Raw genomic sequence first — 26104 nt, forward strand, 5'->3', positions numbered from 1 at the left:
GTAATCCTGTTTCAAGTGTGGAAAGAGCTTCAGTCGCCTCTCCCTGCTACGGTCACATCGAAGGATGCATGCAGGGGAGAAACCATGGAAACGCTGTTTGCAAAAAGCGCTTTGGCGACAGCGCGCAGTAGGAACCTCCGCGCCTGCGCCCTGGATTTGCACAAGGGGCAGAGCCTGCAAGAGGTTTGCCCAGAGCGCAGCTGGCATTCAGTCCTCCAGCGGTGGAAGGAACTGAGCTCTGTTTCCTAGAGAGGCAGGATGTTGTCATGACAATGGGAGGGAGGGAGACAATAGTGAAGCAGGAAAGCAAACAGGCTTGATTGATTGCCAAGGAGGAGGAGGAAGGAGGCTGGATCGTGGCGAGGATCCAAGACAAAGAAAAGGGTGAGAAAGGGTCAGGAGTTTGCATTTGGGGGCTGGAAAGAGTGGGAGATCCTCCCCCCACATCTCCCCCGGGAATTCATGGAGGGGGGAGTGGCATGCATGCAACCTAGGGGCAACATTGGGGGCCGAACAGCTGCAGCGCTTCCATTGCACGATCCTCTTTGAATCGCCCTCTCCCCCAGGAGTGAGAGTGGGAACAGACGCCCTGGTGCAGAGGAGACCCCCGGGTGTCAGGGCTAAGAAAGCCGGCCTACCTCACTGGGCTGCTGTGTGAGCCTCCCTAAAAGCCTTGGACAAGAAAGCAGACCAAAAAAAAAAGAGTAAGCAAGCGAATAAGTAATCAATATTTTCCCCACATACAAACGGGGGCTGTTTTATTGTTCATTCTGTCCACAGTGTGTTTCTGTGAGCCCATTTCTGCACTGTGGTAGTTCCTGGGAGGAAACACACTTTTTGTAGAATCATAGAGTTGGAAGGGGCCTGTAAGACCAATCAGTCGAACCCTCAGCTCAGTACTTACCCTCTCCCCCAAATGCACTTTGCCTCTTGTTGGGATCTCCTCAATCCTCTCCCTCCCCATTGTAGATTCTCTCTCTCTCTCTCTCTCTCTCTCTCTCTCTCTCTCTCACACACACACACACACGGACGGACACGGACACAGACAATCATCTCCTTGCCTTCCCGACCTTACAACCTCGTCGCTGCTGCTGAAGGTTGGAGAGGGAGAGATCAACCTACATTTCCCACTCTGGGGCCCTTGGAGGAAGGTCTGAATAAACATGTGTGGCCAGCAAATAAGCTCAACTCAGTCGTCCAAACTGCAGCCCTACAAGGTGGGCAAGAGTGGTGTCAGCCTCCCACTTTGCACCCCAGCTGCTCACTTTAGAGAAGAGGCCACTTTCATTTCATTATAAATTAATGATCAGGAAGTCATTTACTTGAGGAATTGGGAAGAGGGGCCAGGGATGATATTATAGAAAATTGGCTGTGTTTTTGTGAGCTTCGTGGAAACATAGGAAGGTGCCTTATATTGACTTGGTCCACCTAGCTCAGTATTGTCTGCACTGACTGGCAGCTGCTGTCCTGGGTTTCAAGCAGGGAGCCTTTCCTTGCCCTTCTTGGAGATGCTGCTGAGAATTGAACCCGGGACTTTTTGCATGCAAGGCAGATATCCTTCACCTAAATGACTGTGTTGAGAAGTTCTGGATTTGATCCTAAAGTTTTGCTCATTTGGGGAATGGCTCAAGGTAATTGCCCTTTCTGCTTACGGCGTTCGCAGCCCTCCAGTTTCAAAACCAGCCGTGGGAACCCTTTCTGGCTCTGCGGGCCAGATCTTTACTGGACCCTCACCTCAGGATCCAACTTTGACACGTGGGAGGAGTGCTTTGAATGCTGTGAATGATTCAAGCACACCCTGTTGCCCCTTCCCCTTTCCAGTTGGATGCAACAGTCTGTGCGGAAGAGGCCATCTCTTGAGCAGAGGGCATTTTCTTCTTCCAGGGTTCGGTGACCTTTGAGGAGGAGGAGGAGGCGGTAGCAGCTGTCCATTTCACGGAGGAGGAGTGGGTCTGCTGGATCCGGGCCACAGCACTCCGCACAGGGAAGCCATGGAGGAGAATTATGAGATTGGAGCCTCTTTCAGTAAGGAGACACGTTTTCTTAACTGATAGATGTTGAAGGGCATTTGCGCCAATGATGCGTGGAGTGGAAAGTCAGTTTCTCACTAGGAATTCTGGGAGCTGTAGTCCAAACTCCACAGTGGGAATTGCTGCTCTGTTGGAGCTTGGGAGAGTCCTCTCTCCCTCTCCCTCCCTCCCTCCCTCCCTCCCTCTGCCCAGTGTTTGCCTTTGGGGCCTCGGAAGAGGTGAAGCTGGCAGCTTGCAGAATCAAGGTGGGCACCTCTGCTTGCACCAGTCTGTGAGCAGGAATGGTGTCTGCCTGGATCCTGCCCTCATGTGTTGGAGTTGAAGTCCTTGCCAGTTCTCATGACAGCCCTAGTGCAGTTCCTTCAAGAATGTTGCTGCATTCCGCATATTGTTGTGCATTTCGGTTGAGGAAGATTCTCTGGAGAAGCTCTCCAAATAGATGCCACTGAAGAAGACTTGCTTCAAGTCGAAACGCGTTTGGCAAATTGTTTGAGATGTGTTGTGCATTTTATCCTTGCATTTTATATTTCTGTATTAGCACACCTCTGCCATTTATTGCTGTGTTGTCATTGGGAGTGTATGTACATCTTGTCTACAGAGCTAGCAGTTCACATCACACTCTGTGCGGTAAATTGCATGTGCATTAGAAATTGGGCATTATTGCATACTCAGCCATAGAATATATTTTCCATCATTCATTTCTACATATATTTTTCAGAATCATACCATGACTTAGACCTTCACTTTATGTGTGTTTGCATATTTTGTCTAATTCAGCATTTGCATAGTTGGTACCAGAGATGGATTATGGGGAGTAGGGGTTGGGGGGAGAAACACTCTCTCTGACAAATATCTCACTCACCCACCCACCACCCCGATTGCTTGAGCCCTTTCGATAGACTTGTGCACCGCCCAGAGAGCTTCAGCTATGGGGCAGTATATAAGTTTAATGAATAAATAAATATGTCAATGATGACTGAATCATAAACTGGAAGTTAAAATTAAGCTGCCATCCCAAACATGCTCGCGTCAAAGTTGACTCCATCAAAATCAATGGGACATTTTTCAGAGAAAATGCATTTAGGAAGGGAGCATTTATTTATAAGCAACACACCATCATTTCCCTTTCAGAGATCCAAACCATATACTCCGGCCCTTTTCTGTCTCTTCCCAACGCCAGCATTGATATTTGCATATACATTCTCAACCTATGACACTGAAAAGCTTATGGGAGCATTTCTGGCTACACGAATATCTTGCGGTGGCTTCACTCTTAATCTGAATGGAGAAAGGTTTCCTCCAGAAGTGTAAATGTGAAGTGCAGCCTTGGCTCCGTTTTGGAGGAGGAGGAGGAGGGCGAAGCTCTCTGGGCTGGTTTTCACTCTCTTTGTGATGAGATGATGTTGTCCAAATGAAAACAGCTGGGTTGGCTGAGTTCCACTGTGCCCTCCTCAACAGGCAGTTCAGGTTGGGTGTCATATCCAGTGAGCGCATGTTCCCAAGTGCCAGGCTGACCCTGCTGGGACCACACGGCTCTGTCCTCTTCAGGGGGTGAAGGAGTTAACATGTTCCAAACAATCCCTCCTCTTACCTACAAATGGCTTGACTTGGAATGACTGAATATTTTGTGGTCAAAAGTAACTAGTCCTGTCTTTTTCCTTCGAAGAATCGGAGCTCAATTCCTGTTTGGAAGACGGAGAGGATCTTCAGGGACGTTATAGCTGTGTCCCACTCCAAGGATGATAGCTCTTCTGCTATCATGGAGAACGATGGTCTCAGGGAAGGAGAGCATCCAGCTGAGGAAGACGGCAACAATCCCTTAGAAGGGACCCATTCCTTGGGGGATGAGCAGCTATCCTCTTGTGCAGAGGATATATCTCCGGGGGGGTGGAGGGATCCTTGTAGTGGGTGATTCGATCATTAGGAACATAGACAGTGGGGTGTGTGATGGGCGTGCAATGTGTTTTGCCTGCCTGGTGCGAAGGTTGCAGATATTGCCCGTCGTTTAGATAGTTTGGTAGACAGTGTTGGGGAGGAGTCAGTGGTCATGGTACATGTTGGCACCAATGACATGGGGAAATGCAGCCGTGGGGCCCTGGAAGCAAAATTTAGGTTGCTAGGTAGGATGCTGAAAGCCAGGACCTCCAAGGTGGCTTTCTCTGAAATGCTACCGGTTCCACGCGCAGGACCAGCCAGACAGGCACAGCTTTGCAGTTTCAATGCGTGGATGAGACGATGGTATTGGGTGGAAGGGTTTGGATTTGTTAGGCACTGGGGAACATTTTGGGACAAGCCGGGCCTGTACAAAAGGGACGGGCTCCACTTGAACCAAAATGGAACCAGACTGCTGGCACTTAAAATTAAAAAGGTGGCAGAGCAGCTTTTAAACTGACTGAGGGGGGAAACCCGACAGGAGCTGAGGAAGGTCCGGTTTGGAATAAACCTCCCCCCTGGGATAAAGACCAAAGAAATGATGAAATTGTAAAAGGGGTAGGCCTAGAAGTAGGCATTGTGAGAGCAGGGGCCCAGGATATAAATTCAGAAGGGCAAAATTATCACAGGCCAAACCACAAGTGCCAAAGACACTTGAAGAGAGACACTGCTTACAAGTGCCTGTACGCTAATGCTAGGAGCTTCCGAACCAAGATGGGAGAACTGGAGTGCTTGGTCTTAGAGGAGAGCATTGATATAGTGAGCATAACGGAGACCTGGTGGAATGGAGAAAACCAGTGGGTACGGTTATCCCTGGATATAAACTATATGGGAAGGACAGGGAAGGACGTATTGGTGGCGGAGTCGCTCTATACGTGAAAGAAGGCATTGAATCCAGCAAGCTCAAAACCCCAAAAGAGGCAGACTCCTCCACAGAATCGTTGTGGGTGATGATACCATGCCCCAGGAGGGATTTAATTCTGGGAACAATCTATCGTCCCCCTGATCAAAATGCTCAGGGAAACCTTGAGATGAGATACGATATTGAGGAAGCATCCAAACTAGGAAATGTGGTAGTAATGGGTGACTTCAACTACCCAGACATAGACTGGCCGCATATGTGTTCCAGTCATGACAAAGAAGCAAGATTTCTAGATATTCTAAATGACTATGCCCTAGACCAGTTGGTCATGGAACTGACCAGAGGGACAGCAACCCTGGACTTAATCCTCAGTGGGGACCGGGACCTGGTGCAAGATGTAAGTGTTGTTGAACCGATTGGGAGCAGTGACCATAGTGCTATTAAATTAAACATACATGTAAATGGCCAATTGCCAAGAAAATCCAACACGGTCACATTTGACTTCAAAAGAGGAAACTTCACAAAAATGAGGGGATTGGTAAAAAGAAAGCTGAAAACCAAAGTCCAGAGGGTCACATCACTCGAAAATGCTTGGAAGTTGTTTAAAAACACTATATTAGAAGCTCAACTGGAGTGCATACCGCAGATCAGAAAAGGTACCCCCAGGGCCAAGAAGATGCCAGCATGGTTAACGAGAAAGTCAAGGAAGCTCTTAGAGGCAAAAAGTCTTCCTTCAGAAAATGGAAGTCTTGTCCGAATGAAGAAAATAAAGAAGAACACAAACTCTGGCAAAAGAAATGCAAGAAGACAATAAGGGATGCCAAAAAAGAATTTGAGGAGCACATTGCTAAGAACATAAAAACTCCAAACCCCCACAGAAAGCTGGCAAAGCTGTCCAGCCTTTATCTCCCTTGGTTGCCTTGGCAGCACCAGGTGTTGGCCTTGAGCCCTGCCAAGGCTCCCTGCAAGCAGCTTAACCCCTGCTTTGTACTTCTTTGCTTTCAGGCTTGATGGAAACTCTAGTGCCAGTCAGGTCTATGGGTCAACAGTCTCCACCTTTCCATCAAGACTTAACCCTCTCATTATATTGCATTACATTTCAGTTACATTTCACTTTATACAATTGCAGTATATTTGCAGTTCAATACATTTCTTTTCAGTTACATGTTTTATTTACATTGAATCTTAGACCACTCCAAGCCTTGGCACTAGTTTGCCGAATTTCTCCTCACATAAAGGCTTGGTCATGATGTCTGCAATCATGTTGTTGGTGTCACAAAACGTTAGGTTGATAAACCCTTTCTGCACACAGTCCCTCACATGGAAATATCTGACACTGATATGCTTTGTTCTTTTCGTATGTGCTTCTGATCTGGCTGTCATGATACAAGTTTGATTATCCTCATACACAGTGATCGGCAACTGTATCTCCATGCCTATATCCTGCATGAGCAATGTGAACCATTGCAGCTCATTGCAGGTGTGTGATAGAGCCACATACTCTGCCTCTGCACTCGATGTGGCAACCACTGTCTGTTTCTTGCTGCTCCAGTCAATGCACGACCCGTGCCACATCACAACTATGCCAGAGGTTGACTTACAACTGCTCAGTTCCCCTGCATGATCTGCATCCACGAAGCATTCTAGACCCCCTGCTTTTGCTCCTGACAAAACCAGGCCTTTTGTTTTTGTCCCCTGCAGATAACGCAATACCCTTTTTACTCCCTGCCAGTCAGCCTCTGATGGCTGCTCTACTTTCCGGCTTAAAATGCTGACGGCATTACAGATGTCTGGGCGAGACACCTTCACCAGATATTGTAGTTTCCCTATTGTACGCCTGTACATATCAGGTTCTGTACAAGGCGTCTGTTGCATGTTCTGTTGGAACGTCACAGCCATGGGAGTCTTAACAGCATTGCATTCTGTCATTTTGCACTCCTCTAGGAGCTCCTTAATCTTCCCTTCCTGTTTTAATATTATGCTGCCGTCTTCTGCCCGCATAATATCTGTGCCCAAATAATGTGTAACAGGCCCCAGATTCTTCATGTCTACCCGTCTGCCCAGTTGCTCACTGAATTCCCTTTCCTCCTGCTCCTCATGATATATGTACATGATGTCATCCACATAAACAGCACAGATAGTGGTTTTTGTTCCTTTTCTCTGGACATATATGCATGGGTCTGCCTTGCACCTTTGGAATCCCATTTCCTGCAACACTCTGTCCAATTTCTCATTCCAGCAGCGTGCACTTTGCCGCAATCCATATATAGATTTATGTAGTTTACACACAAACCCTTCCTGTGAAACAGAACTCGGAGGCAGCTCCATATATATCTCCTCTTTTAAATCACCATGAAGGAATGCCGTCCCTATATCATAGTGATTAATGCTCATTTGCTGCATCGCAGCCAGGGTTCAAGAGAACACGAATGGACTCGTGTTTCACAACCGGGGCAAATATAACATCAAAATCTGTCCCATGCTGCTGGGTGAATCCTTTGGCCACTAAACGTGCCCTGTACCTCTGCACCTCCCCCGTACTTGTCTTCTTCTTCTTAAATACCCATCTGCAACCTATGGCCTTTTTACCCATGGGAAGTTTTACTAACGTCCATGTGCCATTCTTCTGCATGGCTTGTAATTCTTCCTGCATGGCCTGCTGCCATCTGCTCTGTTCTGCCTCCGGCATTAGCCTGATTGCTTGGAATGAGGATGGCTCCTCAAGTTCTCTGTGAAGCTCCTCCATCTGGCCAGTAAATACCGATGGTGGGCTATCAACGGCAGTATTCGTGCATTCCTGTTCCTGAGTAATGTCATCCAGGGGAGAGTTGTCCATCAGGCAGTGAGTTCTCCTGGTGGACATCTTGGATGGCTTGAAAAAGGAAGCTTGAGAAGTGCATGGAAGAGAAGGCTCTCAAGGGCTACAAGTCATGATGGCTGTAGCCTTCTGTCCTTGTTTTTTTAAAAAGATGTTTTGTTTTAAAGGTGATTTTGGTCCTTCATCCTTTTTTTGCCCCCCCTGGATTCCCTTTGGAAGGAAGGACAGGATATAAATTTTATTGGTATTATTTGGACTGATTGTGGGATTCCCATACACACTGATTCAGGCCCTGTGGAGATGCTGGACTAGACAGGCCTTTGGTTTGATCAAGTTCATCTCATGCTATAAAGAGGAAGGTTGGCCGTCAGGTGGAAGTTCCCCTTCCGTCCACTGAGAGATTCCCCAAATTAAAATATCTGCTTGGCTTCCGGATCCTGACAGTCTGAAGGAGACCCAGCTAGTTTTGTAGCTGAAAGTAACTTGTGTGTTTCCTTGAAAGAGCTAGGCCTCATTTCCTGTTGGGAAGGAGGAGAAGAAGATGATCCACTTATCCAGGGTCTCAAAGAAGAGGAGGCGGAGACATCAGCAGGTAGTGTTGTGTGGCCCTTTGTGTAACTGAAGATTCCCCACCCTCCCCTCTTGTTCCTGAATAATGTCATCCAGGGCAGACTGACCCATTAGGCTACAAATTCTTCTCATGGTTTTTCTCTCTCCATTCCTCTGCCACCTAAAAATCTCACAACATCTCATTCCTCTGAGTTTCTCTTCCTCCACAGACCTTGGGTTGCAAAGGTAGAAATGGTCCCATCCCACCCAGGATTCTGGGCAGGACTGTGGACCATTGATCTTAAGAAGAGATGCAGTGGTAAATTTTGGAATGCATGAGCCCAAACATTCAAACCTAAAGCTTCTGTCCCAAACACGTATATCTGGCACTTAATTTCCAAGTTAAAGACTATTACAATTTGAATAGCTAATAGTTGCAGCAGCACCGGATTCTTCCCATTCTCTGTGGTGTGTGTAGTTTGGGTTACTTGCTTGCATTGTCAGGGACTATTTGTGCCACAGACTCCTTTTTCTGGTTGTGGATCCTGCAGACTACTTGATGGCTGGTCCTTCCTTTAAGAAAGGGGCAGACAGTCGAAGAGGGCTTCTTCATACCTCCTTTTCCAGTGCTTGGATTTTATTTCCTTGAAGCCCAAAGTAAAAGCGAGGCCATGCATGCTCTGCAAGAGGGTCCCCGTCTCGCAGGCATGCAGCTGAGATCTTGCAAGGCTGCACCTGCCTGAAGCCAAATTCAGCATTAGTTGTAAAAATGAGCCCCTCTGAACAAAAGTGGGTCTTGCTTCTCATTAGGCCCTGCATCAAAGGGAGCTAGAAGCTCATCAGCACAGATATTATCTGGCAAAGCCACACAGCTCAGGTTTTGCACAGGTTTTTATATGAACCCTTTTAAAACCCAAGACACATTCTACAGCATATTTATTGGTTTATTTTAAAATTTATGCCTCACTTTTCAAGGAAGGCAATGGTAAACCACCTCTGAATACCGCTTACCAGGAAAACCCTATTCATAGGGTCGCCATAAGTTGGGATCGAGTTGAAAGCAGTCCATTGCCATTTTCTTTTCGAGGAACTTCTTCCACACAGCAGCTTACCATTTCCACTAAAAGCCAAACTTCACCGGAAAAATAATATATATGTATAAAAAACAGAATATAAGACCTAATAAGGATCATAAAAACAGTAATTAAGAATTCTTTGGGGGAAGACAAAAAGCTTTCAACAAACTTGGAAAGCGTAAGAATGTCTGGGCTTGTTTCTCTTCAAAGGGAAGAGAACTCCAAAGAACTGGCTCCACAGCGCTGAAAGCATGTGGCCCGAGTCATGTGCTGTTGGCAAGGCTTCACCCCTTTGCTCTCGTTCAAAATGTTTTGAGCGTTCAGATTTGATTTGGAATGCCCAAATACTTTGTGGTCAAAAGTAACTAATCTTGCCTGATTTCCTTTTTTTTAAAGAACCAGACCTCATTTCCTGTTGGGAAGAAGGAGAAGATCCGGTCATGCAGGAACCCAAAGAAGAGGAGGAGACCTCAGCAGGTAGATTTACTGATTTATTATTTAATTTATATCCCGCCCTTCCTGCGAGCAGGAGCCCACATGCTTAGCTGTGTCGTGGGGCCCTTTGAGGAGCTGAAGCTTCGCTCCCCTCGCCCACTCCGTTCCTGTGTAATATCATCCGGAACAGACGGACCCATCAGGGCACAATTTCCTTCCCTTCATCCAACATCTCACAATATTCCCTCCTCGGAAAATAGCTCAGGTTTTGCACAGGTTTTTATATGAACCCTTTTTTAACCCAAGACTCATTCTACAGCATATTCATTGGTTTATTAAAAAAATTATAGCTCCCTTTTCGAGGAGCTTTCTCCTCAGAACAACTTACCATTTCCAATAAAAGCCAAACTTCACTGGAAAAATAATATATATATATATAAAATATATAACTGAATTATAAACCAGCAGTTATATGTATAAAAAAACAGAATATAAGACCTAATAAGGATCATAAAAACAGTAATTAAGAATTCTTTGTTGGGGGGGGACAAAAACCTTTCAATGCCTGCATTCTGCCAGCCCACACCCAGTTTCCTAATCTTTTAGAATTAAGGTCACCGTTTAATTTAGGAAAGCCGAAACGTGGCCCTGCCCTCCTTGTTTTAGGGTAGCCTGGCAGACAAATTGTCTAGCGAGTGATGTTTCTCCTGAAACGGGTGCAGATTGGTGGGAGCTACTTCCCTCCCTCTTCCTACACCAGGTGTAAGTTCCCTGCTAAATCAGAGGGTGTCATCCAGCTTCTCCACACCACACACCTTTATGGCACATCCACAGTGTACATTGAAAGCATGTGGCTTCCTCCAAAGAGTCCTGGGAGTTGTAGTTTATGAAGGGTGCTGGGAATGTAGCGCAGTGAGGAAAAACTATTATCCAGGATTCGTTGGGGGAAGCCGTGTGCTTTAGATTTGTGTTCAGTGTGCTTTAAATGTCTGGTGTGATCATACACTTCTATCATGTCTCCTCTTTCCTTTTTTTCTATGAGAAAAATCCCCAAATGTTGCCACCCTTGATCATTTTGATTGCTCATTTCTCTACCTCTTCCGCCCCTCGAATGTTATTTTTGCGGTCAGGCAACCAGAGCTGAAGACAGCATTCCAAGAGGGATCACATTTTGGATGTGTATAATGGCGTTATGATATTGGCAGTTTTATTTTCACTCTGTGTCTTAATGATCCCTCACATGCAAATCACCAATAACATCAGTACCTTAATTGGGGCATCTGCTATGACCTCAAGGTCTCTCTCCTGTCAGTCACCTCTGGCTCAGTTAGGATTTTTCACTTCCGTGCATCACTTGACGCTTGCTTACATTTAATTGCATTTGCTCTTTAATAGCCAAGCCTGCTTGGAGAGTTCCTTTTGGAGTTCCTCACAATCCCTCTTTATTTTAGTCACCCTGACAGGTCCTGATCCTGATGACTGGGGGGCACTTCTTACATTCTTCAATTAGGAGAACTCTTCATTTATTCCTGCTTTCTCCTTCCTGATCTTGAAACACTTACTGATGCATGAGAGCGCGTTTCCTCATATCCCATGATTGCTATATCCCACTCCATGTTTAGTAATTCTGTATTTCATAATATTTTCCACTACTTTTCCCGGAACAGGTAATAGGCCTCGGATTTCCCGGATATCTTCTGTGTCCTTTTGACTTGCATCTTGTAATACATTTGCCAGTCCATATGGTAGCAAGTCTTTGGGAGAAGGTACATATTTTTCTTAGAAGATCAGCAATGTCACATTTGGGTTCTTTTAAGACCTCTCAGGTAGATGCCATCTGGACTTGGCATGATTTGTGAAAGATCCCGCTTGTCCCATCTCTCTTCAGAGTGTAAGTGGAGGGCAGATGATGTCCACGCCTTGCCTGGGAGTATTAATGTGGAAGGCAATGGTTTCTTCTTCCAGGGACTGGTGACCTTTGAGGAAGGGTCCTTGCACTTCACCCAGGAGGAACGGGCTCAGCTGGATCCAGCCTAGAGAGCTCTGTACAAGGAGATCATGCAGGAGATTCCTGAGATGGTGACCTGTTCTGTTAGAATTAGGAGAGGTTAAGGATAGCCTTCTTACTCCCTTCCTGGCACCCCTGCTTCGCAAACCTGACCCACTATGCATTTCAGATTATCCGGTAGAGCTGCCATCATTTCCTGTAACCCGTTTTCCCAAACAGGAAGACTCTGTTTGGCTGGTCCACTGCAGGCTTTTTCCTGATGGTGGATGAGGCACAAAGGCTGCATATCTCAGCCCACCTTTTAAGGATATTTCCAAATAGCTTTGTGGGGCACTGGGCTCTCTTGGATCAATTAAAACGGAACTCACATAGTGCAGGTGTGTGTGTGTTATGTGTCTTCTTGTCGACTACGACTTATGGCGACCCTCAGAATCAGTGACCTCCAATAGCATATGTTGTAAACCACCCTGTTCAGATCTTTTAAGTTCAGGTCTGTGGCTTCCTTTATGGAATCAGTTGATCTCTTTTTTGGCCTTCCTCTTTTTCTACTCCCTTCTGTTTTTCCCAGCATTATTGTCTTTTCTAATGAATCCTGTCTTCTCATGATGTGTCCAAATTATGAGAACCTCAGTTTCATCATTTTAGCTTCTAGTGACAGTTCTGGTTTAATTTGTTCCAACACCCAATTATTTGTCTTTTTCGCAGTCCATGGTATGCACAAAGCTCTCCTCCAACACCACATTTCAAATGAATTGATCTTTCTCTTATCTGCTTTTTCACTGTCCAACTTTCACATCCATACATGGATCCATACATCCATCGGAAATACCATTTTCTGAAAGATCTTGACTTTGGTGTTCGGTGATCCATCTTTGCATTTGAGGATCTTTTCTCATAGCTGCCCACCCCAGTCCTAGCCTTCTTCTGATTTCCTGACTATTGTCTCCAGTTTGGTTAATGATTGTGCCAAAGTATTGATAATCCTTGAGAAGTTCAGTGTCCTCGTTGCCAAATTTAAAATTACATAACTCTTCTGTTGTCATTACTTTAGTCTTCTTAACGTTAAGCTGTAGTCCTGCTTTTGTGCTTTCCTCTTTAACTGTCCTGTCCAGAGTTGATACCAGGAGACTGAGACACTGGTGCAAGTAAATCTCGTTTTATTAGAGTAATGGATACATCAAAAGCAATCCCTAACTACACTCTAGACATGCTCTGCGACGTAAGAAGAAAGTTGACTCAACACTCTCACTCCTTCGCACACCCGCCCTCTACCCGGTATGCTTTTCCCGCCGTCAAGAGTGAGGTGAGGGGGGGCGAGCCTCCATGGGCTCATCAGACGAACAGGGTCCTTATCAACAGACAAGGAAGTAGAGGGCTGAGAAGCGTCAGGCATCTCTAAGTTTCTGCGGGATGAAGGGGGGTTAGTGCTAATTCATGGCTCGGTGAAGGAGGAGTTGCTGCTCTTTCAGAATCCTCCCCTAATGGATCCGTTGGAATGGTTGAAGGCTGAGCCCTGTCCCCAAGGGGGGCTGGGCCACCTGTGGGAATTGGCGGAGCATCTCCCACACTCCTTTCCCCAATGTCTGGAATAGACACAACAAAAACTGGCTCTTCCGTGCCTTCTGGCAGTTGAGGCGTCTGCAACTCATGCCTTTCCTCTCCCTGGCCTTCGAGAGAGAGCTGGGGCTCGACATGAACTTTCATCAGCATTTGTTTTAAGTGATTACTGGTTTCTGCTAGTAGTATGATATCATCTGCGTATCTTCAATGATTGATATTTCTCCCTCAGGTCTCACACCTCCTTCATCTTGCTCCAATCCCACGTTTTGTATGATATGTTCTCTGCATAAATTAAGTAAGTGGGTGATAAAATATAGCCCTAGGGCCGCATTATGACTTTTGTGGGCCTTAGGTACTTTTGCCTTCGTGGGCCCCTTCCTCCATAATAATATCAATATGAAAAATTATTTTTGATATAACTTTAAATACTTCAAAATTTTATTTTTTTTCTGTTCTAGGCAAAATTTAATAGATTTTTGTGGGCCCTAAAAGTTTCATTTTTTTCTGATGGGAGAAAAAAATTAAAACATTTTCTTCCACCCTACAAGTTCATTTTTTTCTTCTGATTTTAGAAGAAATTAAAACGTTTTTGTGGGCCCCTATAAGTATCGTGGGCCCTGGCACTGTGCCATAAGTCGGGCCTGCTAACATCCCCTTATCAGTAGAAACCGGGCTCCATCAAGGTCATGAAGTCTGGGAAGTTTTGGGGAGGATGTTCCATTTGGCCACTGATTGGTGAGCCCTTATTCCATGAAGAAATTCCCTGATTGGTTAATTGGATCCGGCCTGTTGCTAGGCAGTTTGCCATAAGTATGGGGTTCAAACCTTGGCTTGCTTTCCTCTTCTGGGTCCCATCATGCCTACTTGATGTTGCCTCCTGAGCTTCCATTTTGCATCAACTCTCCTGCCTGTTCCTCTGTCTGAGGAGAGGGGGCTGTGCAACTGTCTACCTGTGTGTAAGCAGAGACTAGGCTAGATAGCTGGTTTTTCTCTTGGGACTGAACTCCGTATGTTTTACCTTGTCCCTTTAGGGTGTTGATATTTGGGTGGGTTTTTATGGTTTGATGACTTATGCCTCGAATTGGACCTGATTTGTGGAAGTGTCCCTTTTTTCTCATCCTTTTATTCACTTTTATGCCCAGTTAGATCACTTTTTAGGAACCTTTTATTCCTGTGGTATTTTAATAGGTTTTTACTTGTTTTGGTAAGGATTTCTGAATTTTATCTTTTTGGAAGGTGTTAGGTTTGGAAATAATATGGATTTGGCATAATAGAAGAACAGTTTATTTCCTGGTGACCTGACCCTAAACATTCTAGTGGCTCAGTGAATAAAAGCCTGATTAAACTGGACATGTGCCCTCCTGTACATTCCAGAGGTTTTTTGCAAAGGAAAACAAGGGCAGAGTGGCAGAGTTAAACGCTGTTGCGTTTATCTTATTCCTTGGCGTAAACACCCCCACCCACAGTGAATCCCATTGTTCGTTAGAAAGAGCCTTAGTTTTTTTTGGTGTCAGTTAGAAATACATATGCAGATATATACACACGCATATGGGGTCTCCTCACACTAAGACTCCCCCCTTTTTTCCCCATTGACCACACATGGCAAATGGGGAACTCAATACATACTGCATGTCCAACAAAAATAGATGAAACCACCCTTGCAATTGAGCACAACGTGATCACATATCGCCCACAAAATACACTGACCCCAAAGTTCTGTGTAGAGACAGGAGCCCTCACATGCTATGAAACTGTACGTGACAAGAAAAGAGGACGTCAACACCAGGACAGGCATAAGAAAGAACACATAGGCCTGGACCTAACAGGTGAGATAGGGGCACCCATAGCCACCCAGGGATGGCGGGGGCAACCACCCTTTTGGCCGCCTTAGAGACTGCAGCTCCCAAATGGGGACCTGTTACGTCTGTCCCCTTCCATTTTCATTCCCAAACATTACAGCAGCCCAGGAACTAGAGGGGGAGGTCACGCTGAGCGGGACGTTGAGCAATGAAGTATGTGTCAGCACCACAGTTAAGGTAATCGAGGCATGATTTGCACACACACCCCATTTACTCTACAATGCAAAGCAGCTGGGGTCTTTGAAATGGGACATATGTGGTGCTTAACTTAACTTGGATCACGGCATGGTGGGCTCTACTGAACCTCACTACCTCAGACCAATACCTGGCCCCCTTACTCCGTAACCTTAAGTTCAAGTAAACTCCCTTAAGACCACAAGTAGTTAAATGCAGCTTACTGATTCATCCGTGGGCTCAATCAGTGCTGAGAGGGGGGACTGTTAGGTTTGGAAATAATATGGATTTGGCATAAAAGAAGAACGGTTTATTTCCTGGTGACCTGACCCTAAACATTCCAGTGGGTCAGTGAATAAAAGCCTGATTAAACTGGACATGTGCCCTCCTGTACTTCTCTTTGCATCTCTATACTTTATGTTGCATATAATGTTGCTAGTTGTAGACCTTGACACGCATACCCCTACCAAGTAGAAAATGAAACCTGAGTGTTATTCTTAGTTTAATGATCCCCCTCTGTAACTGAACCTCCCTTGCTGCTATCTATCTTTCGTTCCCCTGACTCTGAGTGCTTATCTCAAGGTCGTAGAAACTATGCAAGCCTCTGTCTGAAAGAAGGCAAGATGTTCCTGGCTTTTCGTATTCTAAAGCACCCCTCTTTCTATATCTAAGATATTACTTTATCTAGTAGTGTTTTTCTGTTGCTTTATGACGTCTGCTCCCCATTTCTGTAACCACTGGGGAAACTATATAATCTGCTGCATTTCAATAAACGGGGTTCCCACTTCTGAAAGGCAACTTGCTGGCAGACTTTGGGACCCCTTTGCAAAGGTAATTTTGGCAACTTATTTCTTGACCTCTGGCAATAGGTTCTTGCTTCAACTCCGCACCTTCCCGGTGTATCTGAGCTGAAGTAGACAGTTTGGACCCAACAAAGGCATAGGTTTATTTAATTTATTTTATTTATTTAATTAAGCTTATATTATTTAATTAAGCTTATAGGTTAGAAGGAACTTGTCACGCTTGGGGATTTAAATTTAATGATTTGTTGCAGTAAGTTTTATTAGTCTACTTACTGACCATCTTCACCTGAAGCAGCGATGAAATAAGACATCTTTCAACAAAGAGGAACATGTCATGAAAACCTGAATTCAAGATGGTTGTGTAGCAAAGAATTGTAGGGTTTCATTTGTTATTGTCTCACATTCTCACATTCCATGTTCCTATTGTGTGCGTCGCACAACTCCGGACTCTCCTTTCACATCTGTGCACATCAGGCTCTGGGCTTCCTTTGGGCTTTGACCCAGCTGCATCATTAGTCACAGCACTACTTGTACTTGTCCTTTGTTCTTCCCCAGTAGCTCGGTGAGGCTCTCATCTTCCAGCCCTATCTAGTGTTGCAGTTAACTGGAGGCTAACATTTTGGGAGGGACGGAGGGAGGGAGGGAGGGGATTCGAGCTGCCCTCTGGGCACTGGAAAGGGCCATGTTCCTGTCAGACAGGATCCATCCTAGGTTTTTAAATTCCAGCTGTGCATAAGTACTGAGCTGTCCTTAAATGGAGGAACAAGAGAGGAAATTTTTGTTACAGTTGTCTCTGTGTGTGTCTCTTTTCACAACCTGTTACCAAGCACCTACTGCTAAACCAGAGCTTGGAAAAGTTACTTTTTTGAACTACAACTCCCATCAGCCCCAGCCACATGCTGGCTGGGGCTGATGGGAGTTGTAGTTCAAAAAAGTAATTTTTCCAAGCTCTGTGCTAAACTAACTCTGTACAAGGCCTCGAGCTTTGACAGTTAAACTCTGATATCAACAGAGCTTCCAAAAATACATTTTCAAAATACAAATCATAATATAGTCACAGGATTTCTCCACAGCATTTTATCTCCTTTCTTTTTCATTCCCTCAGGATACATCTGGGGGGTCAAAGCTGACAGAGAAGTATCTGAAGTATCACTGGAAAAAGCTGAGGAGCAGATGCAGGAGCAGAAACTGAGGAGTCAAGATGGAGCAAAGAGACAAGAGGAAAGACAAACTCACACAAGGGAGAAACCTTATAAATGCTTGGAGTGTGGAAAGAGCTTCAGTCAGAGCGACAAACTTAGTATACATGAAAGAACTCATACAGGGAACAAACCTTATCAATGCTTTGAGTGTGGAAAGAGCTTCAGACAGAGTAGCCACCTTACTTCGCATCAAAGAACTCACACAGGGAACAAACCTTATAAATGCTTGGAGTGTGGAAAGAGCTTTAGTCGGAATGGCAACCTTACAAAGCATCAAAGAAGTCACACAGGAGACAAACCTTATAAATGCTTGGAGTGTGGAAAGAGCTTTACTCAGGGTAGCACTCTTACTTTGCATCACAGAACGCACACAGGGGACAAACCTTATCAATGCTTGGAGTGTGGAAAGAGCTTTAGTCACAATGGCAACCTTACTTTGCATCACAGAACTCACACCGGGGACAAACCTTATAAATGCTTGGAGTGTGGAAAGAGCTTTAGTCAGAATGGCAACCTTACTTTGCATCAAAGAAGTCACACAGGAGACAAACCTTATAAATGCTTGGAGTGTGGAAAGAGCTTTACTCAGGGTAGCACTCTTACTTTGCATCAAAGAACTCACACAGGGGACAAACCTTATCAATGCTTGGAGTGTGGAAAGAGCTTTAGTCACAATGGCAACCTTACTTTGCATCAAAGAAATCACACAGGAGACAAACCTTATAAATGCTTGGAGTGTGGAAAGAGCTTTAGTAAGAGTAGCGCCCTTACTTCGCATCAAAGAACTCACACAGGAGACAAACCTTATAAATGCTTGGAGTGTAGAAAGAGCTTTAGTCAGAATGGCAACCTTACTTTGCATCAAAGAAGTCACACAGGAGACAAACCTTATAAATGCTTGGAGTGTAGAAAGAGCTTTAGTCAGAATGGCAACCTTACTTTGCATCAAAGAAGTCACACAGGAGACAAACCTTATAAATGCTTGGAGTGTGGAAAGAGCTTTACTCAGGGTAGCACTCTTACTTTGCATCAAAGAACTCACACGGGACAAACCTTATCAATGCTTGGAGTGTGGAAAGAGCTTTAGTCAAAATGGCAACCTTACAAAGCATCAAAGAAGTCACACCGGGGACAAACCTTATCAGTGCTTGGAGTGTGGAAAGAGCTTTAATCAGAGTAGCAACCTTACTTTGCATCACAGAACTCATACAGGGAACAAACCTTATAAATGCTTGGAGTGTGGAAAGAGTTTCAGTTGGAGTAGCGCCCTTACTTCGCATCAAAGAACTCACACCGGGGACAAACCTTATAAATGCTTGGAGTGTGGAAAGAGCTTTAGTAAGAATAGCCACCTTCGCGTCACAAAATTCATACAGGGAACAAACCTTATCAATGCTTGGAGTGTGGAAAGTGTTTCAGTCGGAGTGACACCCTTAGTAAACATGAAAGAACTCACAGGAGACAAACCTTATAAATGCTTGGAGTGTGGAAAGAGCTTTAGTTCTCTAAATCCCTAACCAATCCCTAGGTCTCGACAGGCTCCTATGAAATTGGTCCCACAGTTGGACCTCAACTGCTTGGTTGGGCCTCGTATGGCAAGGAACCTATGGAGGGCATTTATGAAACTCGAAGTGTCCATGGTCCTCGGACCATACAGGCGAGAAGCCTATTATTGAAACTGACTTGCCTCTACCTTGTTGTTTAGTTATCATTTATTGTTACAGTTTTTATTGTTTGCTTTCTGATATTCTGTTGTTTTATATGTTTTGTTATGTACATCGCTCAGAGTGTCTGGTAAATCCAGCCAGATGGGCGATTAATAAATCGAATAAAATAATAAATAAATAAATAAATGGACTCGATCACTTTGATGTGAATGCTTAAGCAGGTAAAGGCTTTACTACCTGGGGCTGCCTTTGAAGAAACTGCAGGTTGTGCAAAATGCAACGCCCTGATTGGTAACAGGGACCAGATGGTTGAAACGTATAAAACCAATTCTGGCCCGCTTGCATTGGCTGCCTGTATGTTTCCGAGCTCAATTCATGGTGCTGGATTTGACCTATTATACAGCCACAAGAGTGTCTGTATAGTATAGCCAGCGGGGATTTTTCACATTCCGCAATGTTAAATTGAAAATACCCCCCATGCCATTCTGATGCTTCCCATAAGCTCATTTCAAAACAAAAGCTTCCATAACTTATAGTCCTGAACTCAGAAATGCTTGCTTAACAGCCCTGTCAATTTTCATGGCGATACACAAAACAGTCAGAGAGAATAGACAGTTCAAAGTGTAAAAAGAGAGAGAGAAACCTCAGAACACTTTTGGACTTTTTTCTCTGAGAGTTATAATCTGTTGAAATTAATTAAAAATTAGCCATGTTCACAGAGTACCTGTAATCCTAATACTGACATTGCCCCATACTCTGACCTTCATCTGCTGCAGTTTAAAAGTTTAAAAAATGCCTGGCTGATTTTTAATTAATTTAAGAAATTTTGGCTGGGACCCAATGATAGCGCGGAGCATGCTCAGAAGGACCAACTGTCAGAGTTCTAAAAGCCTCACAGCTGCTGGGCTTGGCTAATCAGAGGGCCACACCCACACCAGACTTGATTTCACTTAAGACCATCATGGCTTCCCTCAAAGAATCCTGGGAAGTGTAGTTTGTGAAGGGTGCTAAGAGACTCCTATTCCCCTGAGAGAATGGTTGAACAGCCAGCCATTCTGATTGAAGGACTGTGAGGGGAACAGGGTGTCTCCTAGCAACTCCCAGCACCTTTCACTAACTACACTTCCCAGGATTCTTTGAGAGAAGCCATGACTGTCCAAAGTGAAATAAAGGGCTGGTGTGGATGTGGCCAGGGACAGCTTTGGTTTAAATTTGGGTGGGAGGCTACATGTGTCTGCTGTAGAATAAAAAGGTGGGGGAAAGGCTGAAAAAGAATGATTCTGTTTACAATGTTTTCCTTTTGGAAAGGAAAATGTGTTCCCTTCTGCCCATTGCCCACCCACCTAATCTCCTCCCCTCCCACTCCCTGCCCCTTCCCTGGGTCAGTGTTGGACTATGACCTGGGAGACCAGGGTTCGAATCCCCACACAGCCATGAAACTGACTGGGTGATCTGGGGCCAGTCACAGCCTCTTGGCCTCAGAGGAAGACAATGGTGAAATCACCTCTGAATACCGTGTACCATGAAAACCCTATTCAAAGGGTCGCAATAGGTGGGGATTGACTTGAAGGCAGTCCATTTTCATTTTCAAACATGATTGCATAGAAATAGATCCCACTGAACTCAAAAAATATGCATATGATCAAACCCACCCTCCATTTTCCTTATTCCTATCCCCTCCTCTTGCCCTTTCCCTCCCCCTTCCTTTGCCCCTCGCTCCCCATCCCCTTCCAATCCCCTCTTCTTCCCCTTCTGCCTCCTCCTCTTCCTCCTCCCCATGGTCAGTTTTACCTATCTTAAACATGATTGCACGGAATTAAATACCATTGAACTCTATAAGCATGCAAATGATTGAACCTGCCCTCCCCTCCACCTTCCTTTGCCCCCTCCAGTACACTCCTTTCCCCCGCCTCCAATATGCTCCCCCTCCTCCTCCCCCATGGTCAGTGTTTCCTATTGTCAGGATGTATGGTTGAGATTCTGATGCTTCTGAGAATGAGCTAGGAGAGGGGGGCAGTTGGGCTGAGCCGTCTGGAGGGGAGGAGGAGGCTTCCCAGATAGAGGGTGAAAACCTTGAGCAGGCAACAGACTCTCCCTAGGAATGTGGAGCTGTTACAGACAGAGGGGGAGGAGGGAGTCCAAGTCCCTTCGGCTGCAGAGAAGGATAGAGAGAAAACACCTGCAGTGTTGGGCCAACCCCCCCACTCCCTACCATCCTCTCCAAATCAGAAGGGGCGGAGGTTGCCGCCCCCCCCTTCGCCTCGCACCCGAAGACAGTTAAAAAGGCACCAAAGAAAAGAGGAGAGAAGGGGCGTAGATGTGGGCAATTTGAGGCGGAGCGAGAGAATTCGCGCCCGAAAGTCCCCTTGGTAAGGGACAGGGAATGTTTGATACCCTGTTCTATCAACTCTCTTACATGTCGCAGGTTTTGGTTCATGTTAAGAGTTCATGCGGCGGAGGAGCCTATGTCTGGAAATTACTCTAATAAAAACTGATTTGCTTTCATCAAGTGATTTTGTTCTTGAGTCCCAACCCGGGCACGACACCTATCCTAACCAAGATTGCATAGGAGTAAATCCCATTGAAAATAAGCATGCAAATGATCAGACCTGGTTTCCCCCTCTCCTCTACCTTCCTCCTCCCCTGCCCACTCAAGCCCTCCCCCCTCCCCCTCCCGGTCAGTTTTACCTATCCTAAGCATGATTGCATGGGAGCAAATCACACCGAATTTAATAAACATGCAAATGATCAAGCCTGTCCTTCTCCTCCCCTCCCCATCCTGCCTGCTCCCTTCCCAGTCCTCCCCTCTGCATTTCCTCCCCTCCCTCTTCCTCCTCCTCCCCTCCCCATCCTCTGTGGTCAGTTTCACCTATCCTAAGCATGATTGCAGGGGAGTAAATCCCATTGAACTCAATAAGCATGCAAATGATGGATCTCTCAGCAAACTTGGACAGGATCCCATTTCTTACCTCCCAGATTAAAAAGCAAGGAAATTCAGTAATAGGCAAAAAACCTTGCGGTTTAAGAACATAGCTATAGCCCACAGCTATTCTATCAAACTTTAAAAAGCAGGGAAATTGGGCAGCTATAGAGAATGAACCAGGGGAGCAGGAGACCTGAACTCCTCTCTGAGATATTGGACTGCCCTACAAATTGGTCAGAATGCAAACACCATTTGGGTTGGTCTTTCACAGTCCAATCCACTTCCAGGTCCGCAGCCTTGGGGTTGTACTTGACTCCAGGCTGTCCATGGAGGCTCAGATTTCGGCGGTGAGCCGGGCAGCCTGGTATCAACTACACCTCATATGAAGGCTGCAACCCTACCTTCCTGCTCATCAGCTCCCCCTGGTAGTACACGCCCTGGTCACCTCTCGTTTGGACTACTGTAATGTGCTCTACGTGGGGTTACCCTTGAAAACGGTCCAGAAATTACAACTGATACAAAATGCGGCGGCTCGACTACTTACGAATAGTCGCCGCCGGGATCACATCACCCCAGTGTTGTTCGATCTACACTGGCTTCCAGTTGTTTTCCGGGCCCAATTCAAGGTGTTGGCATTAACCTTTAAATCCCTATATGGTCTCGGCCCAGTTTATCTTACGGAGCACCTTCAATGCCACCAATTATGCCGCCCGAGAAGATCAGCCACTCAAGGCCTTCTCTCAATCCCGCCGACAAAAACAGCTAGATTGGCGGGTACAAGAGAGAGGGCATTCTCAGTGGCGGTCCCCACTCTCTGGAACTCCCTCCCACAAGATCTCCGGCACGCCTCTTCCCTAAATGTATTCCGTAAAGCCTTAAAGACCTGGCTCTTTCAACAGGCCTTTGGGATCTCCGGGGAGGGTTAATTACTGTGACTGAAATGCCGCCTACCCTGTTTTAATATTGTTGCTGCTGTATTGTTCTCATACTGTTTTTTATTGTATTATTGTATTTTATCTCATTGTGTTTTAACTGTTTTGTACGTCGCCTAGAGTGGCCTTTGGCCAGATAGGCGACACAGAAATTAAATTTATTATTTATTATTGTTATTATTATTCCTGTGTAGCTTGGAAGAATTTGGTAAAATGTGCCTCTGAGCATATGGTGAGTGGTGGCAACACCTGCAATCAGCCCAAAGAATAGAAAGAAGACATGTGCTGTGGTGATCTTGTTTTAGCCGGGAGGAAGCAACATTATTAAGACAGTTGAAATAGTTCAGATGGTCACTTTGAATATGTCTGATTTCCTTTGAAATTTTAGTGAAGTTTCCTATAGGAAATCATTTTCTTTTGTTTCTATTTCTGTGAATATGTGAAGTACAGCAACTCTTTGCCAAATTTATACTAAAAAAACACCAAACATAATTGTGGAATAATGGCACTGCCTTCTGCAGAATAGTCTCCAGTGGACCTCAGGAGTGTCTCAATTTGCACAAGATAAAACGGTGGGAGGTGAAATATATTCTAGAAAAATACTAGGTGTCCTCTATGTTTTTAGTTGACTGTGCCCACCTTGCCTTAAATGAAGTGGTTTAAACATAGCAGGCTGAAAACATGCATCCTCTTTTTTCCAACAGCTAGAGTCGTTGCTGAAGTAGCAACATATTGGAATCAGTCTGATTTTTCCTCAAACTGCAGGTCCAAATTCCACTGTTAATGCCCCCAAGATAGAATTAGACCATAACCTCCAATTTGAAACACAAAAGGCTGTCTTCACCATCATATGACACTGACCAATAAAAAGGCTTTGAAATTAATAAAAATAAATTTGACACAGATTTCTGGGATAAATAATGAGGGAAATAAAATTTTCTAGTTCAGATTCTCTGTAGAAACATTAATAACAGAGGAAAGAAGCAAAGTAAGAACACCAGCAAACATACAAAAATATAATTCTCTATCTTTGGAGATGGCAAGTGTTGCCACCACTCACCATATGCTCAGAGGCGCATGTTACCAAATTCTTCCAAGCTACTCAGGAAGTGGATTGGACTGTGAAAGACCAACCCAAATGGTGTTTGCATTTTGACCAATTTGTAGGGCGGTCCAATATCTCAGGGAGGAGTTCAGGTCTCCTGCTCCACGGGTGCATTCACTATAGCTGCCAAATTTCCCAGCTTATTAAAGATTGATAGAATAGCTGTGGGCTATAGGTATGTTCTTAAACCGGAAGGTTTTTTGCCTATTAGTGAATAAAGCCTTACATGGCTTGGGACCACAATGCCTGATGGAACACCTCTCCCAACACGAACCCCCCCCGTAAACTATGCTCAGCATCCAAGGCCCTCCTCCAGGTGCCTCCTGTGAGGGATGGTGGGAGTCTGGCAACAAGGGAGAGGGCTTTCTCAGTGGTGGCCCCCAAATTATGGAATGATTCCCTGGATGAGGTGTGCCTGGCGCCAACACTGTTATCTTTTCGGTGCCAGGTTAAGACTTTCCTCTTCTCCCAGGCATTTTAGCATGTGTTTTTAAATTGTTTTTAAAATATGTGTTTTTGAGTATGTATATTTGTTTTTAATGTTTTAATTGCTGTAAAGTGCCCAGAGAGCAATAAATGAGCAAATAAACAAATAACTCTCCTTCCCACCCCAAAAAGCCCAAGCTACTGTTTCAGACTGGGGGAGGACACTGCCCCTCCACCCCTTCCTGCCCCAGCAGAAGTCCCCTTTGCTGCTGCCCTATGGATATTTGGGGTGGGTCTGGAAGGACTTTCCTCTTACTCCCTCCCCCAATGTGGAATCTCTGCTCACCTGGAAGCTCCTCCACACCCAGCACTTCTGCAGGGGAGACCAGCACTGCCATAATCCCCAGGAGGACCCCCAAGTCCAATGCAGAGGAGCCCCCCATCCTCTCTCCCCCTCCTCTGCCCCGCAGCCGACTCCGGAGTGGGACTTACTCTGTTCAGCCCTGGGAGAACACCTTCCCAAGCCCCGCCGCTTCACTCTGGGGATTGGGCAGGAACCAATGGGGTTCCGATCCAAGGTGGCATCATCGGTCGCCAGGCAGGAGAGTCCAGAGAATGTCCTGTTCAGGCACTTGTCAGATAAAGGGGCAAAATTGAGATCTATCTCTTATCTCTCTGCTCCTCCCACATTTACAGGGGGGGGTCATGGCTTCTTCTGATGTACTTTTATTGCGTGTTGATAAATATATTGCTGCCAGCCACCCTGCAACCTGATATAAATCTTAATAAAAGATCCGTAAAGGGTAAGGGTGTTTGCGGGAGAGGTCATTACGCTCCATGCTAAGCATCTGGGGGTTCCTGTTGGAGTAAATAGGGAGCAACTCTCTGGCTGCCACAGGGGTGCTGCACCCCAGAGAAGAGCATCCCCACAGACACTCACACAAGCCTGCCCCCAGGGACCCTTCTCCAATTCTCCCACCCAGGGGACCTTCAACACACATTGCCTGCATCCGCCTTCCTCTGCTGTGTCTTGGAAAAAGAACATTGTGGGGGGGTCTCACTGGGGTGACTCCATAAGGTTCTGTTATGTCCCCCCATTGCAAACCTGAGACCTGGATTATTTTTAATTAATTTAAGAAATTTTGCATTGAACTGAATGATAGTTTAGGGCATGCTCAGTAAGAACCAATTGTCAGAGTTCTAAAAGCCAGACTCACAGCTGCTGGGCTTGCCTAATCAGGGGGCCACACCCACACCAGGCTTCGATTTCACGTGAGACAGTCATGGCTTCCCCCAGAGAATCCTGGGAAGTGCAGTTTGTGAAGGGTGCTGAGAGGAGACTCCTATTCCCCTGACAGATCTCCAGTGGCCAGAGGGGTTTAACAGTCAGCCACTCAGATTGAAGGTCTGTGAGGGGAACAGGGCTTCTCCTAGCAACTCTCAGCACCCCTACACTTTAATGTATATCCCGCCCTTTCGCCCAGCAGAAGTCCAGGGCAGCAAACAAAGTGCTAAAATCACTTTAAAACATCATAAAAACAGATCTTAAAATACATTAAAATACATTAAAATGAAACAGCGTTAAAAACATTTTTTAAAAAACAACTTTAAAAAATGGTTAAAAACATTACTAAAAAACATATTAAGCAATTCTGACACAGATGCAGACCAGGATAGGCTTCAACCTAAACGGCTTGTTGGAAGAGGAGTCTTCAAAAGGTGCCGAAAAGATAGCAGAGATGG

General features: G+C 45.5%; 1 protein-coding gene across 7 annotated transcripts; it reads left to right on the forward strand.

The window, feature by feature from the left end:
• Positions 1–259: 259 nt before the first annotated feature.
• LOC133381848 (zinc finger protein 501-like) lies at positions 260–18487 on the forward strand. Of its 7 annotated transcripts, XM_061621381.1 has the most exons (8): positions 260–384; positions 567–704; positions 1046–1217; positions 1885–2025; positions 8145–8234; positions 9664–9744; positions 13500–13565; positions 17212–18487. In XM_061621381.1, the coding sequence occupies exons 4-8, from the start codon at positions 1992–1994 to the stop codon at positions 18393–18395; spliced, it is 1455 nt and encodes a 484-aa protein (XP_061477365.1). In that variant the 5' UTR covers positions 260–384; positions 567–704; positions 1046–1217; positions 1885–1991; the 3' UTR covers positions 18396–18487. The 7 variants fall into 7 exon arrangements, with proteins under 7 accessions (XP_061477365.1, XP_061477369.1, XP_061477367.1 ...); XM_061621385.1 differs by lacking the exon at positions 1046–1217; XM_061621383.1 differs by lacking the exon at positions 567–704 and having other exon boundaries at positions 970–1217.
• The last annotated feature ends 7617 nt before the right edge of the window (positions 18488–26104 follow it).

The sequence above is a fragment of the Rhineura floridana genome, chromosome 3 (assembly GCF_030035675.1).
Source record: "Rhineura floridana isolate rRhiFlo1 chromosome 3, rRhiFlo1.hap2, whole genome shotgun sequence".
NCBI lineage: Eukaryota > Metazoa > Chordata > Lepidosauria > Squamata > Rhineuridae > Rhineura > Rhineura floridana.